Consider the following 17,548-nt stretch of genomic DNA (forward strand, 5'->3'; position numbering starts at 1 on the left):
CTGACTGTATGCAGTGTTCACACACCCTCCTATCCACAGTGGGGAATGGGCGAAGGGCAAATAGCCAAATCTCGGCAGGAAAATCGTGACGTCCATCCGTCTTCCTGTCCTCCACACCCGACCGCTTGGTTGCCTTCGCGGCTTCGCCTCTCACCATCCGTCCATCCGTCGTGAACAGTGGAGCCCGAGCGCGCGCGCCGCACGGCGTCGCCATGCAAGCGCGCCCCTGCCAGCGCTCCTCCCGCTTCCATCTGACAGGTTCCCAGCCACGAAAACTCCGCAAACGTCGCACGCACGTACGCCGTCTCCACGCCATGCATGGACACCGCGCTAATTAACCCGAGATCGATCGGCCCCCATCGCGGAAGCCAGGACAGATCACCCGACCACGCACAAACCACCTCCGCACGGATTAGCAGACGCTGACGGCGAGCACCCAGCAGAATTAGCGGAGCGCGCGACGATGGCGGCGGCGGGCGTCTTCTGGGGAGGCGGGAGGGCGGACGAGGTGGCTGACTTCGACGAGTACGACCCCACCCCCTACGGCGGCGGCTACGACATCGCGCTCACCTTCGGGCGCCCGCTGCCGCCCTCCGAGGAGACCTGCTACCCGATCTCCACCGCCACTTCCTCCGCCTCCTCGTACGACCGTCCCCAGCAGGCGCAGCACGGAGGCCGGAGGCCCGGCGGGTCCGAGGAGTCCCACGGGTCAGCTGCAGGGTACGGTGGAGGCGGCGGGTACGCGGGGGCGGGGCGGCCTCATCAGCCTCATAAAGAGGAGACCCACGGCTACGGGAGGAAGGGACACGACGACGATGACGAGCAGCAGGCGTACCGGAAGCCGAAGCCGGCGTACGGGGACGACCACGAGCAGCAGGCGTACCGGAAGCCGAAGCCCTCGTACGGGGACGACGACGACGACCAGGCGTACAGGAAGCCGAAACCGTCGTACGGGGACGAGAAGCCCAGCTACGGCTGGAAGAAGAAAGTGAGCGTAGGCCGATGGGCCTTAAACTCGTAATCTGGGCCGTTTTAAACATGGGCTCGAGCTGTAGGCCCTCTTAGCTTAACTGCAAGTTCCCGTACGTGCTAATGGTTTGTTGGCCTGCGTGAAATTACAGGGTGACGCTGACGACGATGACTCGGATGACGACGACAACAGAAAACCACGTTACAAAAAGAACGACGACGACGACTCCGATGACGATGACAAGAAGAAGCGTTACGAGAAGAACAACCGCCGCCGCCACGACTACGACGATTGAGCTATTCAGTCTCATATACACTAATCATGCGTTATACGTAGTATGTATCGTCCTCGCTGAATCTCCTATACCAGTAGTAAATAAGCAAGGCTAGGATGGACACAGTTTTGCTTCTCAAGTGACGCCGCCTACTTTTTTCCTTGTTTTTGTTCTTCAGCTTCCTACTGCCCTGATAACCTGTATACCACCCTGTTCGCTGATGCTGAAATTTAACTTATGCTGAAATATTATGAGAGAAAAATATTATTGTATGGCTGAAAAGTAGTTCTAAATAAGCTCAAACGAACAGAGCCTTGGTTATTTGTAACGATTGTTCTTTGAACAAAATAGTACCGTTGATTTTCAGGTTCACAGTAAAAAAAGTCATAAATGACATGCTGCACAGGTGCTGTTCTTCATAGCTGCTATTGGTCAACTTGCATTCTTCACTGACATATAGCAATTTTCCAATCCTAAATTCAATGACAAAAGTGCGACTGGAAAATGACATTATTTATCCATCCATCGTAGCAACTACTTTCTCCGTCCATAAAAGAATGCAATTATAGTATCCGTGCCGGTCAATGTAGCTCAAGTTTAACCAGGTTTATAGTAAATAATATAATATTAACATTTATGTTCCCAAATAAATTAATTATAAAAATATATTCTATAATTAATCTAATGATACTTCTTTTATATGATGCATGAATGTTTGTGCTTTTTATATAAATTTTAGTCAAAATTTATATGGTTTGATTCATCGAAAGATGAGAATTCCATTTTTTTTTGACGGGAGAGTACTTATTTGAGAAATGCCCTAGTTGCATCTCCCATGCTAGCATCCAGTAGTTTATTTTTGTAACCTAGGACAGTGGTAAGTCTATCTACAACACGAGACCAATTGCGGAACCTAGATCTAAAATAGTTCTCCAACATAATACATATAGCCTCCCACAGAGTATATATATGGAAAACCCATTTTAGGTGCCAGGAGAGGCATAACCCAAAATATCCTCTCTCCTGGAGACTCATTTGCATAAAGAGTTATCTTTTGAATCTTATTGTTGGAGAAAACCAAAAATATATATTAAACCAAAGGATAAATAGGTCTTGTATTTTAGGTGGCGTGGGAGACTAAGTGTATGCCGTATTGGCATTCGGCAATGATGCCTAGCTAGAGAACGGTACGGGGAATTCAAAGTTGCCCATCCTAGCTTGTTCTGAGCTGGGGAGCATGGGGTGGCTACATGATGGCAGTGCTATCTTTCCATGTCGTACGTTTATGTCACGTACACTTGTTTGGCCTCTCTCGTGCCAAGCTGTTTCGCTGCAACTTTAGGTTTCATGCGGTGCTTAGGTTTCATGCGGTGCTTTCGTGATACGTACGATGTTTCTTTCTTAAAGTTTGGAGATTTTCTTGTTTTACAAACAGGCTAAACAGTGTACAGATCGAGTACAGACTAGACATACAGTGTGTGTACACCCTATAAATACTCATGTACACATGCATTGAGATTGATGAGAACATATTGTCTACCGTCTACCGTAGAAAGAATCATTAGCCATGAATGCAAGCATCATGCTTAGTCTTTATCTTGTGTATTAATCAACCATTCTAGCTATACGGTCGCGTACAAACATGTCTCTTCCTCCTCCTCCAAAAGCTAATCTCGACCGGACTCTGGTCAGTCAACGGTTTATTATTTGCTGATACGTGATATCAACAAGGACTACGAAACAGTAGTGTATTGTACACTACTACACGTTTAATTTTGAGACAGGCACCTTTTTTTTTGCTCGCCACCATTGTTCCGAGGCAGGCAGGCCTCCCTAAGTGGCTGCCTCGGTTAATGTTTAACGGAGGCGACCGTCTCGGTTAATCACCCATTAACCGAGACGGTCATCTTAATGTGATCGTCTCCGTAAATCAATTAACTGAGGCGGCCTGATTAAAATAACTGTCTCCGTTAATATATGATTAATGGAGGCGGTCTTCTTTACAATGTCTGCCTCTGTTACTGCTGTGGCTATAAATGTACCCAGCCTCCCCCTCCCCTTTTCTTCTTTCTCGTGGCTCCTCTTCTAATTTTTAGGGTTTTGAGCTCCAAAACCCTAAAAATTGAGCAAAATCTAGGGGGGGAAGTTTTGCTCTTGGTTTGTTGAAGGAGGACACCATAAAAAGGTAGATACACCGTAAAAGGTTAAAACATTAATGGAACCGGGCAAGTTAGGGCGACCGCCTCCGTTAATTAACATTAACCGAGGCGGTTGCCTTAAGGCTCTCGCCTCCGTTAAATGATTAACCGAGGCGGACAGGGCAACCGCCTCCGTAAAGTTACGATTAACCGTGACCTTTGATTGGAAGCGGTTGCAATGCCCGCCTCTATTAATCCTTTTTACCCGCCTCCATTAAGATTTCTATAGTAAGCGTTTTTTATAGCTTTGCCGTGATGAAGGACACCGGACATAGACACTGTAGTGTTCAGTGTTGATGTGGCCGGTAGTTGGATATTTACTCTGGTTGTGACACGAACTAAACTTTAGCCTCTGGATCAAACACCCAAAGAAACCACCAATAGTTCGCAGGAACAAGTCGCATCAAGACGCTGCCCATGCTTTCCATCGAGTATCTTCCAAAATAATCCTTGTTTGCCTTGCCAAGTTGCCATGCGTCATGGGTGCTTGCAAAATCTGGTAGGAAGTCACCAGCCTAGCTAGGAAAGTATCATAGGTGTGTTTGGCTGTGGTTTTTGGAAAAGTTGGTGAGAGAGCTGTAGGCTGTGAAAAAAACAGTTGTGAGAAAGCAGCTGTGGGAAAGCAGAAAACCGTTTGATTAGAGCTGCTGTCAAATTGTAGGCTGTGTAAAAAATACCTGTAATGCCCCTAAATACCTGGGGACCTGTTTATATGCAAATTGCTCGTAACAAAATAATTTATTCACTAATTCGCATTTCAACGACTATTTTAGCAAGGAAAAAATAATTTTCTAAAGTTTTTAAAAATGGGTTCCTCATGTCCTTGTCTGCAACAGTAGTGGACCCTTTGCGTTTCATTTTTCCTGTGTTCCCTGTCTTCTCAGCTTTCTCTGCAGGTTTTAGTACCTCCTCTCCATCCTCATCACTTGCCTCCTAGAGGATATATCTCCTGGACAGGATGCCGAAGACCCACTAAGGCCCCGTTTGGAACGAAGGAAAAACAGAGGAAAAGTGAAGGATTGAGTTTCAGAGGAAAGAATTGTCTGCGCGTGTTTGGAACGAAGAAAGCGGGAACCTTTCCAGAGGAACGGCAACGAAGCGTGTACTTTTGGAGGAAAGAAAAAATGAGGTTAGATCCAAGGGAAAATTTCCTACGATGCTTGCGCTCACACTTAGCGCACTAAAACCAATCTTTGCCCCTGCAATTTCCTCTTTCGCAGCACTGCAAGCAACCACCTTGGAACGAATTGGCATCACCTGCATCGCTCGGAACAAATGTGCAGGACGTGCGACGGCGGTGGCTAAGCAGATGGAGGCGGTGCACGCAGCTAGCGGCGTGCAGGGCGGCGCGCGGGCGAAGGACGTCGCTGTGTTGCAGCGCGGCACGCGAAGGCTGGAGCATCGGCCGTCCAACCAAGCGACCACAAAGGCAGAAAGAATGGCGATTGGAAGATGAACAGCGGCACGGCAGCTAGACGCACGGATAAGGCTTGAGCAAATTAATAAACAAGCCCCTGTGTTCTCCTTATTTTATATTTTTCATTAGGCACAACTTAATTAAACTAGATCCACATGGTTGCCGTAATTGATTTGTAAAATCCCGTGTTATAATTCCTATGATCCAAACACCCATATCTATGTCTTTCCCGTGTTTTCCCATTCCTGTGTTTTCCCACAACACCTACATCCCATTCCTGCGTTTTTTTCCTTTCCTCTGTTTTGCATTCCTTTGTTCCAAACAAGCCCTAAGATGTGTCTTGCCAAAAATAATATGCATATCATGAAAAAAACTTTGGTCCATGCTTTCAAAACTTCAGATGATTGCATTTTATTCCTTTCTCACTATTGTCGCATCTCTGAAATTAAATAAATAAAATTAGCAAGACACACTACAACAAATAACAGGGAAAAATATATGTACAGTGATGGTACAGTACTTACAACAAGGTGTTCATCCCACCATTCCTGCGGGCAATCAACAGTTTTCTTTTCTGCATCCCATCCAAGACCAGTAGCACAATTCTTGAACTCCATAGAGACTAGTAGCGGTGAAAATTCCCATCGGCCTATTCCCAACTTCTATTTCTTCTTTGCAGGCATCAAACAAATGCCTCAAAAAAACCATCACTCCAATTTGCCTTGTCACCCATTCTTGAACCAAACAAAAAAAATTCAATCAATTTGCAGGCAACACAACAAGTTTACTGTTGGGACACGATTATGAGTCGCGGAGGCCAGGGACCGCAACAACAATGAAAGCTAACGATTATGAGTGATGTACAGGAAGAGAAGATGAAAACCTCCGCCCGATCGGCCGATCAGGGCGAAGGATAGAGGATGCGGCGAAGGCACCCGGAGCGAAGATACCCGGATGTAGCCAACGGCAAAGGCTCGGGCGGCACCTACGGAGGCTACGGAGAGTCAACGCAAAGGTACGGGCAAAGGTCGCCCTGGACGGAGCCCCCGAGTGTTGAGGATCTTCCTGAAGGACGGCGGTGCTGGGCCGTGGGCCACAGATGGACTCACGGTTGCGGCCCATCAAGCAAAGATAGTTGAAGAAGAAGGCACCTAAATTACCCTTAGCAGTTTCTATTAGTATAGGAATATTCCGAGGATGTACTGTAACCGTCATGGAGTAAAATTGTAAAAGAGTAGCCTTAGCAAGCGGTGCCCTATAAAAGGGGAACACAAACTCTATTCAAAAGAGAGAGGGTAGTTGAATGCATTTATGAACCCTAGTTTGGTCTGGACCCACCTTTCATGTGACACATCTTCACCCGAGGCACCTGTCCGGACGAAAGCTTCGGCTATCTCCTTCTAGTCCCACCTGCTAGAAACCACCATTTCCAACATTGGTGCCTACTGCGTGTTGGCCAAGCAAGACCCACGATGGCAAGAAAGAGAGCAGCCTCTGCTAGGGTTCCCGTAGAGCCGTCGACGAGAGGACAACCTAGGTGTAGTGCCTGCAGCACTTATGCTACAGCCCTAGAAGATCAAGCTGGAGAAGAACCCGCTGTCGAAGACCAGCCTCCAGCATCCGAGGAGCAGCAAGCCCCAAGTCCCACTCCAGAACAAGAGCTTCAACAACTACATGCCCAGTTGTAGAGCATGCTACAAGAAAGAGATAGGGTCGCAGTAGCCTTCGTCGCAAATCAACGGGTAGCCCAAGCATCAGCTCAGGCAACAAAGATCAGGCAGCAGCTAGCTATCTTATAAGCCGAAATACAAAGTATGCAGCCTTTGTAATCCAACTTCAACATGTCCAACCAACTCCACTCAGCAAACCAAAGCCAACCCAATCCCCTGCCACGTTCCATAGCACAACCAACCTTCGACATACCCTACACTTCACCACAAACCCACAGAACCATCGATTCCAAATTGCCACTATCCTAAGGCATCTTGAGCTCACCCTGACCCCCTCCTACAAACCCATCACCTTGCCCAAATTCAATGGAAGATCAGACCCACGACAATTCATCATGAGCTTTGAGGCAGCAGTAGCTTTCGCTGGTGGAAATGAAACGGTGCTAGCCAAGTCCTTCATCATTACAGCTGAAGGCGATGTGCTAGCCTGGTATTCAATGCCAAGGTCAAGTTCTATCTATTCATGGAAAGTCCTTCGCGATAAGATCTTAGCAAATTTCAAGGGGTTCACAAGTGAATCCTTGACTTCCATGGACCTATTTCAATGCAAGCAAAATCAAGGAGAAGCCCTAAAGGACTACTTCTATAAATTCGTGCAAATAAAGGCAAAAGCACCCAATGTCCTAGAGGACGTCGCTATTGAAGCAGCAATCAAAGGCCTTCGCATAGGTCCATTCGCAGCTCACCTAGCCAGGGAAAAGCCTCGGACCATCAAAGACCTTTACAATGAATTTGAGAAGTATTGCAGATCTAACAATGACCTCCGCAGAAGACTAGAAGAACAAAACCAAAGCAAGCAGTTCTAGGGCAACAATAGAAATGCCTAGAAGGGCAATAGAAGCTAAGGTCAGCCGTAGCCATAGCAAGCGCAAAACCAGCAAATCTTCAACATAGAACAGTGAGGAAACAGCCAGCAGGGGTAGCAACCAGCGAAGGTAGGCCCAAATGACACGTCCTAGAAGCAACCCAAAGGCAAGGGAAATCACCAAGGTAGGAACTAGAACAGAAACCAAAACCAAAGGCTGCGAAGGCAATATTGTTTCTTTCATGAAGAAAACAAAGGGCACACAACCAAGGACTGCCCAGACACCAAGGAGACCCAAGAAAGGATCAAAAGCAGAGCAAATCCGCCACCTCTGCCACAACAACTCACGAGAGAGGTGAACCATACCTTTGCAACATCTCAGTAGCAATACTGCCCAATTTACCCAAGCCTAAACTCCACTCAAATTCACCCATCCACTTTAGCCACTACCTACTACCCAAACTTCCTACCCACATGGAGACCAAGTACACAGCAGCAGGGGCTGACTAACAACCAATGGGCAGAGGCCAACCTCACTTACATAAACCCGAGGCCTCCGCACATAACACTCATTAAGACCAACCAACCATCCCAAATACATAATAGATAGCTAGAGGCATTGCCTCCGCCTCCAACAACATAGCTCGCAACACCCAAAAATGAACCTAACCTAGAGAACCAACTCAACCCTCACACACCACTTTCAACCATCGGCATGATATTGCCTATAGCTAGGGGCTCCTCGATGGAGTTCTAGACTAAGAAGCAGAAGAAGGATCACCTTAGGTTGGTCAACATCATAACAGTTCAAGGCCTAGTGTGTTACAAAGATTGGTCGAAGACGCCAATCACCTTTTCAGAACAAGATTTGCGGCTAGAGGGCTACCCTCATACTGATGCCATGGTAATCAAGGCAAACATTGCAGGATGGAAAATCAATAGGGTTCTCATAGACTCTGAAAGCTCTGTAGATATTATCTTTGTAAATGCCTTTGACCAGCTGAAGCTAAGCAGCAGTCAGTTACAGCCTTCGAACTCACCACTAATTGATTTTAGAGGGAAAAGGATAGATGCATTAGGAAAAATATCCCTCCCAGTCTCCTTCAGAGCTCAAGAAAACGCAAGAACAAAATATGTAACCTTCAACGTAGTAGATCTCTACTACCCCTACAATGCCATCTTCAGAAGAGGGTTCACAAACAAATTCAATGCAACCATTCATATGGTTTATCTATGTATGAAAATGACGGCCTTGCACAGAATCATCACAGTTCACGACCGCTAGAAGGAAGCAAAAAATATAGAAAGAGCCATCTACAAGTTACAGCGCAACATCAACTCCATCGAAGTAGCTAAAACTAATTCAACGGAGTCTCCGAACATGTCGAAGGGAAAAATATATCTCAAGGATCAGGAAGAAACGAAGATAGTCCCATTGGAAGATGTAGTCCTAGACAGGATGGTCACGGTCGAAGGCAACCTATCAAAAGAAGAGGAAGCGAAGCTCATAAAAACCTTAGCCGAAAACAAAGACATCTTCACATGGTCAGCCTCTGACCTGAAAGGGGTCAGTAGGGACATTATACAACACTCCCTTGACATCAACCCCAGAATAAAACCAAAAAAGCAGTGACAAAGGAAAATGTCAAAGAAGAGAATTTTACCAGCAAAAGCCAAAGTTCAAAGGTTGTTAAACACAAACGTCATCAGAGAGATCAAGTACTCAGAATGGCTGGTGAATGTAGTACTGGTGCCAAAGAAAAATGGAAAGATGAGAATATGCATATACTTCATAGATCTAAACAAAGCATGCAAGAAAGATCCATTTCCACTACCAAGAATAGGCACCTCTGTTGACAAGGCAGCAGGATGCAAGCGTTTCTCTCTCCTAGATTGCTTCTCAGGATACCACCAGATCTGCCTCAAAAAAGAAGATGAGGAGAAGATAAGTTTCACTATCCCCTTCGGAACTTATTGTTACACAAGAATGCCTGAAGGATTGAAAAACGCTGGATCAACCTTCACCAGAATGACAAAGGTAGTCCTTGGCCCCTGTCGATATTTTACCACCGATAGCCTGCCACGGGGGTACCCAGGGCAGTATGTTCGGGCTTCGGTGTATGCTGAACTCGATGGTTAATGCAAGAGACAGTCAATTTATCCTAGTTTAGGCCCTCGATCGTAGATCGAGTAACAACCCTACATCCAGTTGGTGTTAGCCTTTGCTGCAATTTGGATCGCCTATACGTCGTAGTCAAATACGCACTTTAAATCGCTCCAAAGAGAAAGAACTCCGTTAGGCCCTGGAATTTTAAGCAACAGGTACGGATAATGTGGTATTGCCATGAATTTTGCTAGTGTTGGGCGCCTAAGAATTGCATGATATGAGGAATTGAAATCTATGACTTCAAATTTGATGAACTCTGTGCGGTAATTTGAGGCAGTCCCAAAGGTAACCGGTAGAGTGATTTGTCCAAGTGGCATTGCTGCTTTGCCAGGTACTATGCCATAAAAGGTGTACTTGTTGGTGTGATCATTCCGGTGAGTTGTAGTCCCATCTTCCTTAGAGTTTCTAAAAAGATGATGTTGAGTCCTACTCCTCCGTCAATTAGTACTTTTGTGATAGTCATGCCAGCAATGGTCGGATCTAGAACCAATGGGCAATGGCCTACGTTTCCTATGCTGGTCCACTGGTTTTCTCTTGAGAATTAGATTGGGTACTCTGACTAGTTGAGATATCTTGGTGTAGCAGGTTCTGTGGCCATAATTGTTCATAGCGCTAACTTTTCTTGATGTTTGCTTCTAGAGTCTGGAATCCCGACAAAGATTACTGCTACTATCCCTCTAGATTTTTGGAATCCTTTGTCATCATGGTTGTCTCCTTTTTTCTGATTGTCTTCTTTATTGTTTCCCTTGCTATCTTTTCTAGTGTACCTTTCGTTGAAGGTGTAGCAATTTCTGATGGTGTGCCTCCCATTGGGGTGCAAAGGGCAACGCATGTTCTCAATGTCGTCATATCTTCTGGGCTTGGTGAATTTCTTTGATTTGTTAGCCATTGCTACCGTGTTGTCTGGACATCGCTTTCTCTCCTGATGTCTGTTGTTTCGAGGATTTTGCCTATCCGGGTTGTCTCTGTTGTTCTTTTCTGGGAATCTCTCTTTCATTTTTTCTTCCACCGTAATCATCTTTTCTACTGTTCTTCTGAATTCTTTGTTATTTCTTGGGTTTTCTTTGTAGAAGTCTTGGAATTTCCACCTAGCCACGATTCTATGAGAGAAAGCTTCGATTACTTCTCGTTGTGTGATGTCATGTACTTGAGCTCGTAGTTCGCCAAATCATCGATAGTAATTTTTGAGACTTTCACCTCCTTTCTGCTTAAGTCCTTTTAATTCTGTGTGGGTGATTGGATGTGTAATAATTCCTGCAAAATTTTCATAGAAAGCTCTTTGTAAGTCTTCCCAATTTCTGATTAATCCAGGATTTAATTTGTCAAACCATTGAAGCGGCATGGTCTCTAGGGCCATGGGGAAGAACAAGGTTTTGATGTCATCATCTCCTCTGGCTAGTTCAATCGATTGAGAGTAGATCCTGAGCCATTGCTTTGGTTCGGTCTTGTCGTTGTATTTGGAGTGGTTGGACGGCTTGAACTTGTGAGGCAGTCGAATCAATGCAAGTCTGTTTACAAAACAGGGAAATCTATCGTGTGTTCTGGCTTTTGTATATTCTGACTCTATGCCCCCTTCTTGCCAGCTGTCATCTTGGTAAGAGTAGTTTTGTGTGACCATCCAAGTAGGTGCTCTGCTCCTGTCCTATCTTTGTTGCTCGACTCGGTTATTTTGACTGTGATTTCTATAGCTTCCTCCGTTGTGACTTCCACTTGGTCCTAATCTTTTGAAAGCGGACTTCCTTTGATTTTGGTCTTCCTGTTCATGAGATATTGCCTTTCCGTCGTTCGTTTTAAAGATTGTTGATCGGAGGAAATCTCAAAGCTGTTCTTGTTTCTCATTGGGGTGTGAGGTCGCCCTGAGTTCTTCTAGTGCCTCTTGGATCTTGTCGTAGGGAGTATTCGCTGCTCGTCCTTCTTTGATCTCTTGCTCTAATTTTCTTTTATTGTACTCTGCTAGGTCTGATTCGTATTTGATCCATGTGTCTTTTCGCTACTTCGCACGGTGTTGCCGTCCTTGTTTCAATTTGTTCTTTCTTTCTCTTGCTTACCTCTGGCTCTCAGTCTCACCATTATATCCCTGGATGAATGGTGATATATTGGACTCGGATTCATCTAAAGATCTTATATCGGGTGCTTCTGGGGGGATCAATGGTGATCGAGGATGGCAAATCATGAGTACTTCTCTAGCGTAAGTTGTTCTGTCATCGTCGTTGATTTCTGTTCTGGCAGGGCTGTTGATGACCTCAGTAGAGGTCTCAAAGTCATAGATGGAATCTCCTTCTTGGTAAGGTAGAATTGTTGTTGTCGTGTCATTGATTAGTTGGGCATCATCATTCTTAGGAACGGTATCTGGCTAGTGAATGATGTAGTCTTGAGATGTTATGGTTAAAATGAGGCCTTCCTGGGCTCCCTTCAGTGGCATTCTAAGCCTAGGATAAGTGGATCCTTCGTGCCATGTCTGATAGGATGTTTCCATGTTGTGGAGTCTGAACGGTAAAAGATCCGACTTCTTTGAAGTATTCTGGGTGTATTCCGAGTAGTATTCTTGACAGGTTGACGTCATGTCTCAGAGCTTTGTCAGAAAAGAATTCGGTCTTCCAAAAGAACTCGGAAAAGATTTCTTTTCAGAAGCGGAACTTGAGTTTGAATCGGATACGTGATCTTGCAAGAACTGAGTTAGATTGAGCTGTGCGAATCTTCCAGCAAGCTGATCTGTCGTTATCGTTGAAATAGGATGATCCTAATGATGATCTAATTCTTCAAGGAGATGGCCTTGGAGCTTGCCATCGTCGCCTGCCTTGCAGATCCATGAACCAAAGATGAAGGTCGATCCCTTTGAGAAGATCATGTTGTCGAGGTCCATCAAGATCTCGGATGCAAAGTTGCCGAAAGCCCCTACCTGGCGTGCCAGCTGTCGATGTTTTACCACTGATAGCCTACCACGGGGGTACCCGGGGTAGTATGTTTGGGCTTCGGCGTATGCTGAACTCGATGGTTAACGCAAGAGACAGTCAATTTATTCTAGTTTAGGCCCTCGATCGCAGATCGAGTAACAACCCTACGTCCAGTCGGTGTTAGCCTTTGCGTTGGATTGATTATGAAGTGTTGTGTCATACAATTGCTCTCTTGAACTCCCGATCCAAGGTGCCCTACCCTCCTTTATATAGTCAGGAGGCCAGAATCTGAGTCAGTTTACAATGAGAGTTCCTAGTAGGATTATAGAGTAATAGTACTACTAAGATTACAAGAGGAGAATCCTAATTGGACTAGGTCTTCTTCCTTCCTTATGGGGTATCCTATGGGTCCCATACCGATAGCCCCTAGCTTTAGAAAAACATCATAGCTTATGTTGATGATATTGTGGTGATGAGTAAGGATGAGGGAGACCACATAGTAGATTTAAAGGAAACCTTCGCCAATCTAAGAGAGGTCGGGCTAAAACTCAACTAAAAAAAGTGTGTCTTCGGCGTAAGTAGAGGTAAAATGCTCGGGTACATCATAGAACCTGAAGGCATAAGAGCCAACCCAGATAAAACAAATGCCATAATTTCAATGGTGGAACCATCAACCAAAAAGGAAGTCCAAAAACTCACTGTAAGAATAGCAGCGCTGAACAGATTCATCTCAAAGTCAGTAGAATGTAGCCTCCCATTCTTCAAAGCTTTAAGGGCAGAGATAAACTAGAATGGGGGCTAGAACAATCAAAGGCCTTCTAGCAACTCAAAAATTATTTGGCTACCAAACTCATGGTAACAGTGCTGGATTCAGAGGCGCCATTGTTGTTATATGTTGCAGCCTTCGACCATGCAGTCAGTGGGGTGCTTGTCCAAGAGAAAGAAGAAGAGTCAAAGGTCATTCAACAGCTGGTCTACTACATCTCAGTAGCCCTATCAGAAGCAAAGTTGAACTATACAAAGATAGAAAAATAGCGTATGCAGTGCTGATCTCCTCAAGGAAATTGAATCATTATTTCCAAGCACATGAAATCATAGTACCATCTTCACAACTACTAGGGGACATACCCTGCAATAAAGAAGCCTCCGAAAGAATAGAGAAATGGGCAATAGAGCTATCCCAGTTTGAACTCAACTATGTATCAAGAACAACAATCAAGTCATAGGTGTTAGCAGATTTTATGGCAGATTGGACACTTTTGGCACAACAAGCCCCGTAGCCTCAGCCCCAAATCTGGACACTTTACACAGACAAGGCCTGGGGGCATCTAGGCGCTGGGTCCTCCACCATTTTGATAACACCATCTTGCCTCCGCATGAAGTATGCAGCAAGGTTGGAATTCAAAGCAACAAACAATATAGTAGAATACGAAGGCCTTATACTAGGCCTCAATAAGGCGAAGACACTTGGAGCAAGAACACTACTGGTAAAAATAGACTCCCAAGTTGTAGCTGGATAAGTTGAAAAAGAATACAGGGCACAAGAACTAGAACTGGCCAAATACCTAGCCACAGTAAGGGATTTTGAGCGGAGGTTCTAGGGATTCACCCTGTAGTACATACCAAGTGCAGAAAATGTAGAAGCAAATGAATTAGCGAAGGCAACAGCAAATAACTTACTCATACCAAATGGAGCCTTTTATTAAGTACTACAAGCACCAGCAACGCAGGCCACGGCAAAGGCATTCAAAACAATCCTAGTCACTGAGTCTGAAGACTAGAGGCAATTGATCATAGATTGCCTCAATAGCGTGCATCACATAGAGGATGAGGCGAGTACAGCCAGAATGACAGCGAGAGCAAGAAACTATACACTGATAGAGGGAATACTGTACAAAAAGGGGTTGTCCAGCCACTACTCTGTAATAACCCAGGTGTTAGTCATGAGTTAAGCAACGAGTTTGGACTTAAATAAGTTATGTCAAGTGATGATCGAGAGCACTAGTCTAAAATTTTTGGAAGTGGTGATAAAGGTGTCGAGGTCAATTTATAGGAATGATCCCAACTTGAACTTTTGGGAATAGATAGAACACTCTTGTGTTTAATGGTAAATCCTTTTCCAAATATATGCCTGAGTAATGTTGAAGGTGCTCCTTTCATGTGCCTCACATTTATTTCCATCTACATTGACTATTGGAAAAGTTTCATGAAGTTTGGAGCCAAGAAGTCACATGAAATGATAAGTTATAACCTTTCTCGAAATGCTTCATCAGGGAATGGAAACATGGGATGTCGACCAAACCTTGACACCTTACCCAAATAACCCTAATTAAACTCTACAACAAAAGTCATGAAAGTTTCATATTGAGCAAATGCCAAGAAAATACTTCAATGGACCAAAAAGCATAATTTAAAGCTTTATTGTGATGCTACTTTGACCAAAGTAAAGGAAGGGTTTCTATTCAAGATACAAGGTTTGACCTTAAATGAAAGTTGTAGTTTAGTTTGTGTGCTACAAACTTTGTTTTTAGATCAAAGGCTGAGTCCATGTCTATGCTTGTCATACAGAGGGCTCAAGATTGAATTTGCTGCTATTTTTAGCCCTTAAAAATATTCTAAGTCTGAGATTTCAGTGGTAATGATGATTGATGTGTCGTGTTCCCGTGTTTTTGGTAAGAAATTTGATTTGATCCAAAAATAGAAGTTGGAGTTAACTCCATGGAGAGGAACTCAGAGAAGTTGGGTCGGAGTTTGACTTCATTTTGATCATCAAGATTGAGTTCCCTTAATTGTTGTCAATGCATTTACAATGCCATCTTGGAGCTTAATTATCTACTAACCTTCTGCCCAAATAACTATGCACCCTTAAGAGAAACTATAGACAATCAGGAGGGCAACAACTTTGCTTAAGGCGCCTAGGACTAAATATGCTTGGAAGATGCCATTTTTGGGACCCAAAGTTGGACACACCGTTGCCCGCCAACAGCACGACGAAATGCCCACGCGTCCTCCATGCGCGAGAACGCGCCCCACCATTGTTGTCGTGTGCTCCTGCGCTGCTCTCTCTCTCTCGCGTGTGTGATGGTAGCAAGCACTCCTAGCTCCCTCACTCACTCCCTCTACCTCTCCCTTTGCCTCCCTCGTGCTCTGCCTCTCTTTCCCTCTCTGCTTCCCTACAGCGCCGCTGCTAGTGCCACCCTACCGTTGCTCTACTGCTACCTATAGCTCAGGTCAAGCTAGTGCCAGCCATGGCCGTGGCCTATCGTTGCCCAGCCCTGGCGCCCTTCCTCCACTACTGTCGGTGTCCACGGTTGCCTGAGCTGGCCGACTCCTCCGTCTCCTCTGCTCTGCGTCACTGAAGAAGAAGAGAGGAGGGGAATGGAAATAGAAACTCTTCTCTAGGTCCTGATGCAAAAGCGCCAGAGAGAAGGATTTTTTAGATCTGGGCTTATTTTATTCCTATAAAGTTTAGGGTTTCTGATGCAAAAGTGTTTTTCTTTATCTTTTCCTTTGTTGCTTTTAATCGGCTAAAACTTTGGAAATCATAGTAATTCATAGAAAAATTGTAAAATAGCAAATAAAGATGTTTGGGAATCTATGCGAGTAGATCTACGCAGTAGAGTCCTAATATGATATGTGTTAGTAGAAAGTTTCTGTTGTTTTTATTTATTTTTGTAAGTTAGGGTTTTCTAGGAATAAATTCATATCTAAAGTTGTGGTGCTCCAATTGCTGTAAAATTTTTATGCTAGGCTACTGATGTCATATGTGTGCTATGGTAAACATTTTATGTTCATTGGATGTAGTATGATTGAGTTATGGATTTAGCTTGCTTAATGTTTGATAAATAGTTTTAAATAAGCTATAATTATTATGAAGGTGTAAAAATGGAAAGTGTGGTTCCACTAGCTTTGTATGATGTTGTTGTAATATAAGAAACCTTAATATGGTCATGTGTTTACTAAAAATGTTGATCTTTAGATTTATTTTGCCCTCATATGCTTTATTTCAATAGAAACGTGTTTTTATTGTAGTAATGAATTTATAAAACCTGAGCATGTAATATTTCTACAGTAGCCATGTTTTGATATCATCTATCACCTATAAAAATTCCAGCTTCTAGCTCTATGTTTAAAATATCACCTAAAAATAATATTTATATGTTGCATTATATAAGTAGAGGATGAAAGTTTGTTAATAGATGCATGTGTTTATGCCAATGTAATACTTCTAATAATTGATTCTAAGTAATGTGATTGCTTGGTTATGATTAGGAGCTACATATATAGCAACAAAATGTTAGTTGTTAACAACATAAATGATAAATGCATATAGTTGTATCTCTGCTGTTGTGGCTGCTAGAGAAGTTAGCAGTATGGTGATGACTTAGTGGCCTAAATAATGTTTTCTGTAGATATATTGAATACCAAAGTTGTATATAATTTCCTTATATTGCTTGTCCTAAAATCTCATGATTTTAGGCCTCATGATTTAGGTGTTATAGATTTTATAAGTTTGCTGTCAGCTTTTGCATGTGCTCTAAACATATCTGAATGATTATATTGTTTAGCTTATTTAAATATGGAATCATGTATTGGTGATAATAGAAGAGTTATAGCGCTTTTGTTAAGATTTTCAAAATGTCTAAGAGCACCACTTTTGCTGGCCTAGAACTCCGGTTATAGTTGTTCAAAGTGGAATGGCAGGTTCTATCCAAATCTGGATAGGAATATATTCATTGGGTTGTTTAACCTTGTTAGGTGTAGAATCATCTTAAGATGATAATAAGAAAGTTATAGATAACTTAATAAGATTTCCATAAAGTTAAGAATCATGTTTGCTGAATGTCTAGAACTTCAGATATATATTTCTGAAGTTCATATCAGTTTTCTATCCTAGTTTGTGCAGATCTGCTTGTTAGTGTTTTTCAACTTTGTTAACCTTTGAATTAGCTCTAGGTGTAAATAACAAAGATATAGACAACTTTCTAAGATTTTCATAAATTCTAGGATCCCATTTGTTTGATGCCTATAACTCTAGTTATGATTGAAACAAGTGCCTTCTATGTTGCTGTCCAGATTCTGAGCATGTGCTA

The 17,548-nt window shown here is 43.7% G+C and overlaps 1 protein-coding gene across 1 annotated transcript; it reads left to right on the plus strand.

Moving 5' to 3' along the window:
- Positions 1-21: 21 nt before the first annotated feature.
- On the plus strand, positions 22-1,540 carry LOC136467721 (uncharacterized protein At5g39570-like). Its single transcript, XM_066466491.1, has 2 exons — positions 22-988; positions 1,122-1,540. Exons 1-2 carry the CDS (start codon positions 464-466, stop codon positions 1,263-1,265), a joined length of 669 nt encoding a protein of 222 aa, XP_066322588.1. The 5' UTR covers positions 22-463; the 3' UTR covers positions 1,266-1,540.
- Positions 1,541-17,548: the final 16,008 nt, after the last annotated feature.

This window comes from Miscanthus floridulus, chromosome 7 (genome assembly GCF_019320115.1).
Source record: "Miscanthus floridulus cultivar M001 chromosome 7, ASM1932011v1, whole genome shotgun sequence".
Classification (NCBI taxonomy): domain Eukaryota; kingdom Viridiplantae; phylum Streptophyta; class Magnoliopsida; order Poales; family Poaceae; genus Miscanthus; species Miscanthus floridulus.

Coding starts and splice junctions, on each gene's coding strand:
- LOC136467721 (XM_066466491.1), top strand. CDS start 464: ATGGCGGCGGCGGGCGTCTTCTGGGGAGGCGGGAGGGCGGACGAGGTG. Junction 989..1,121: donor GCTACGGCTGGAAGAAGAAA/GTGAGCGTAGGC, acceptor GTGAAATTACAG/GGTGACGCTGACGACGATGA.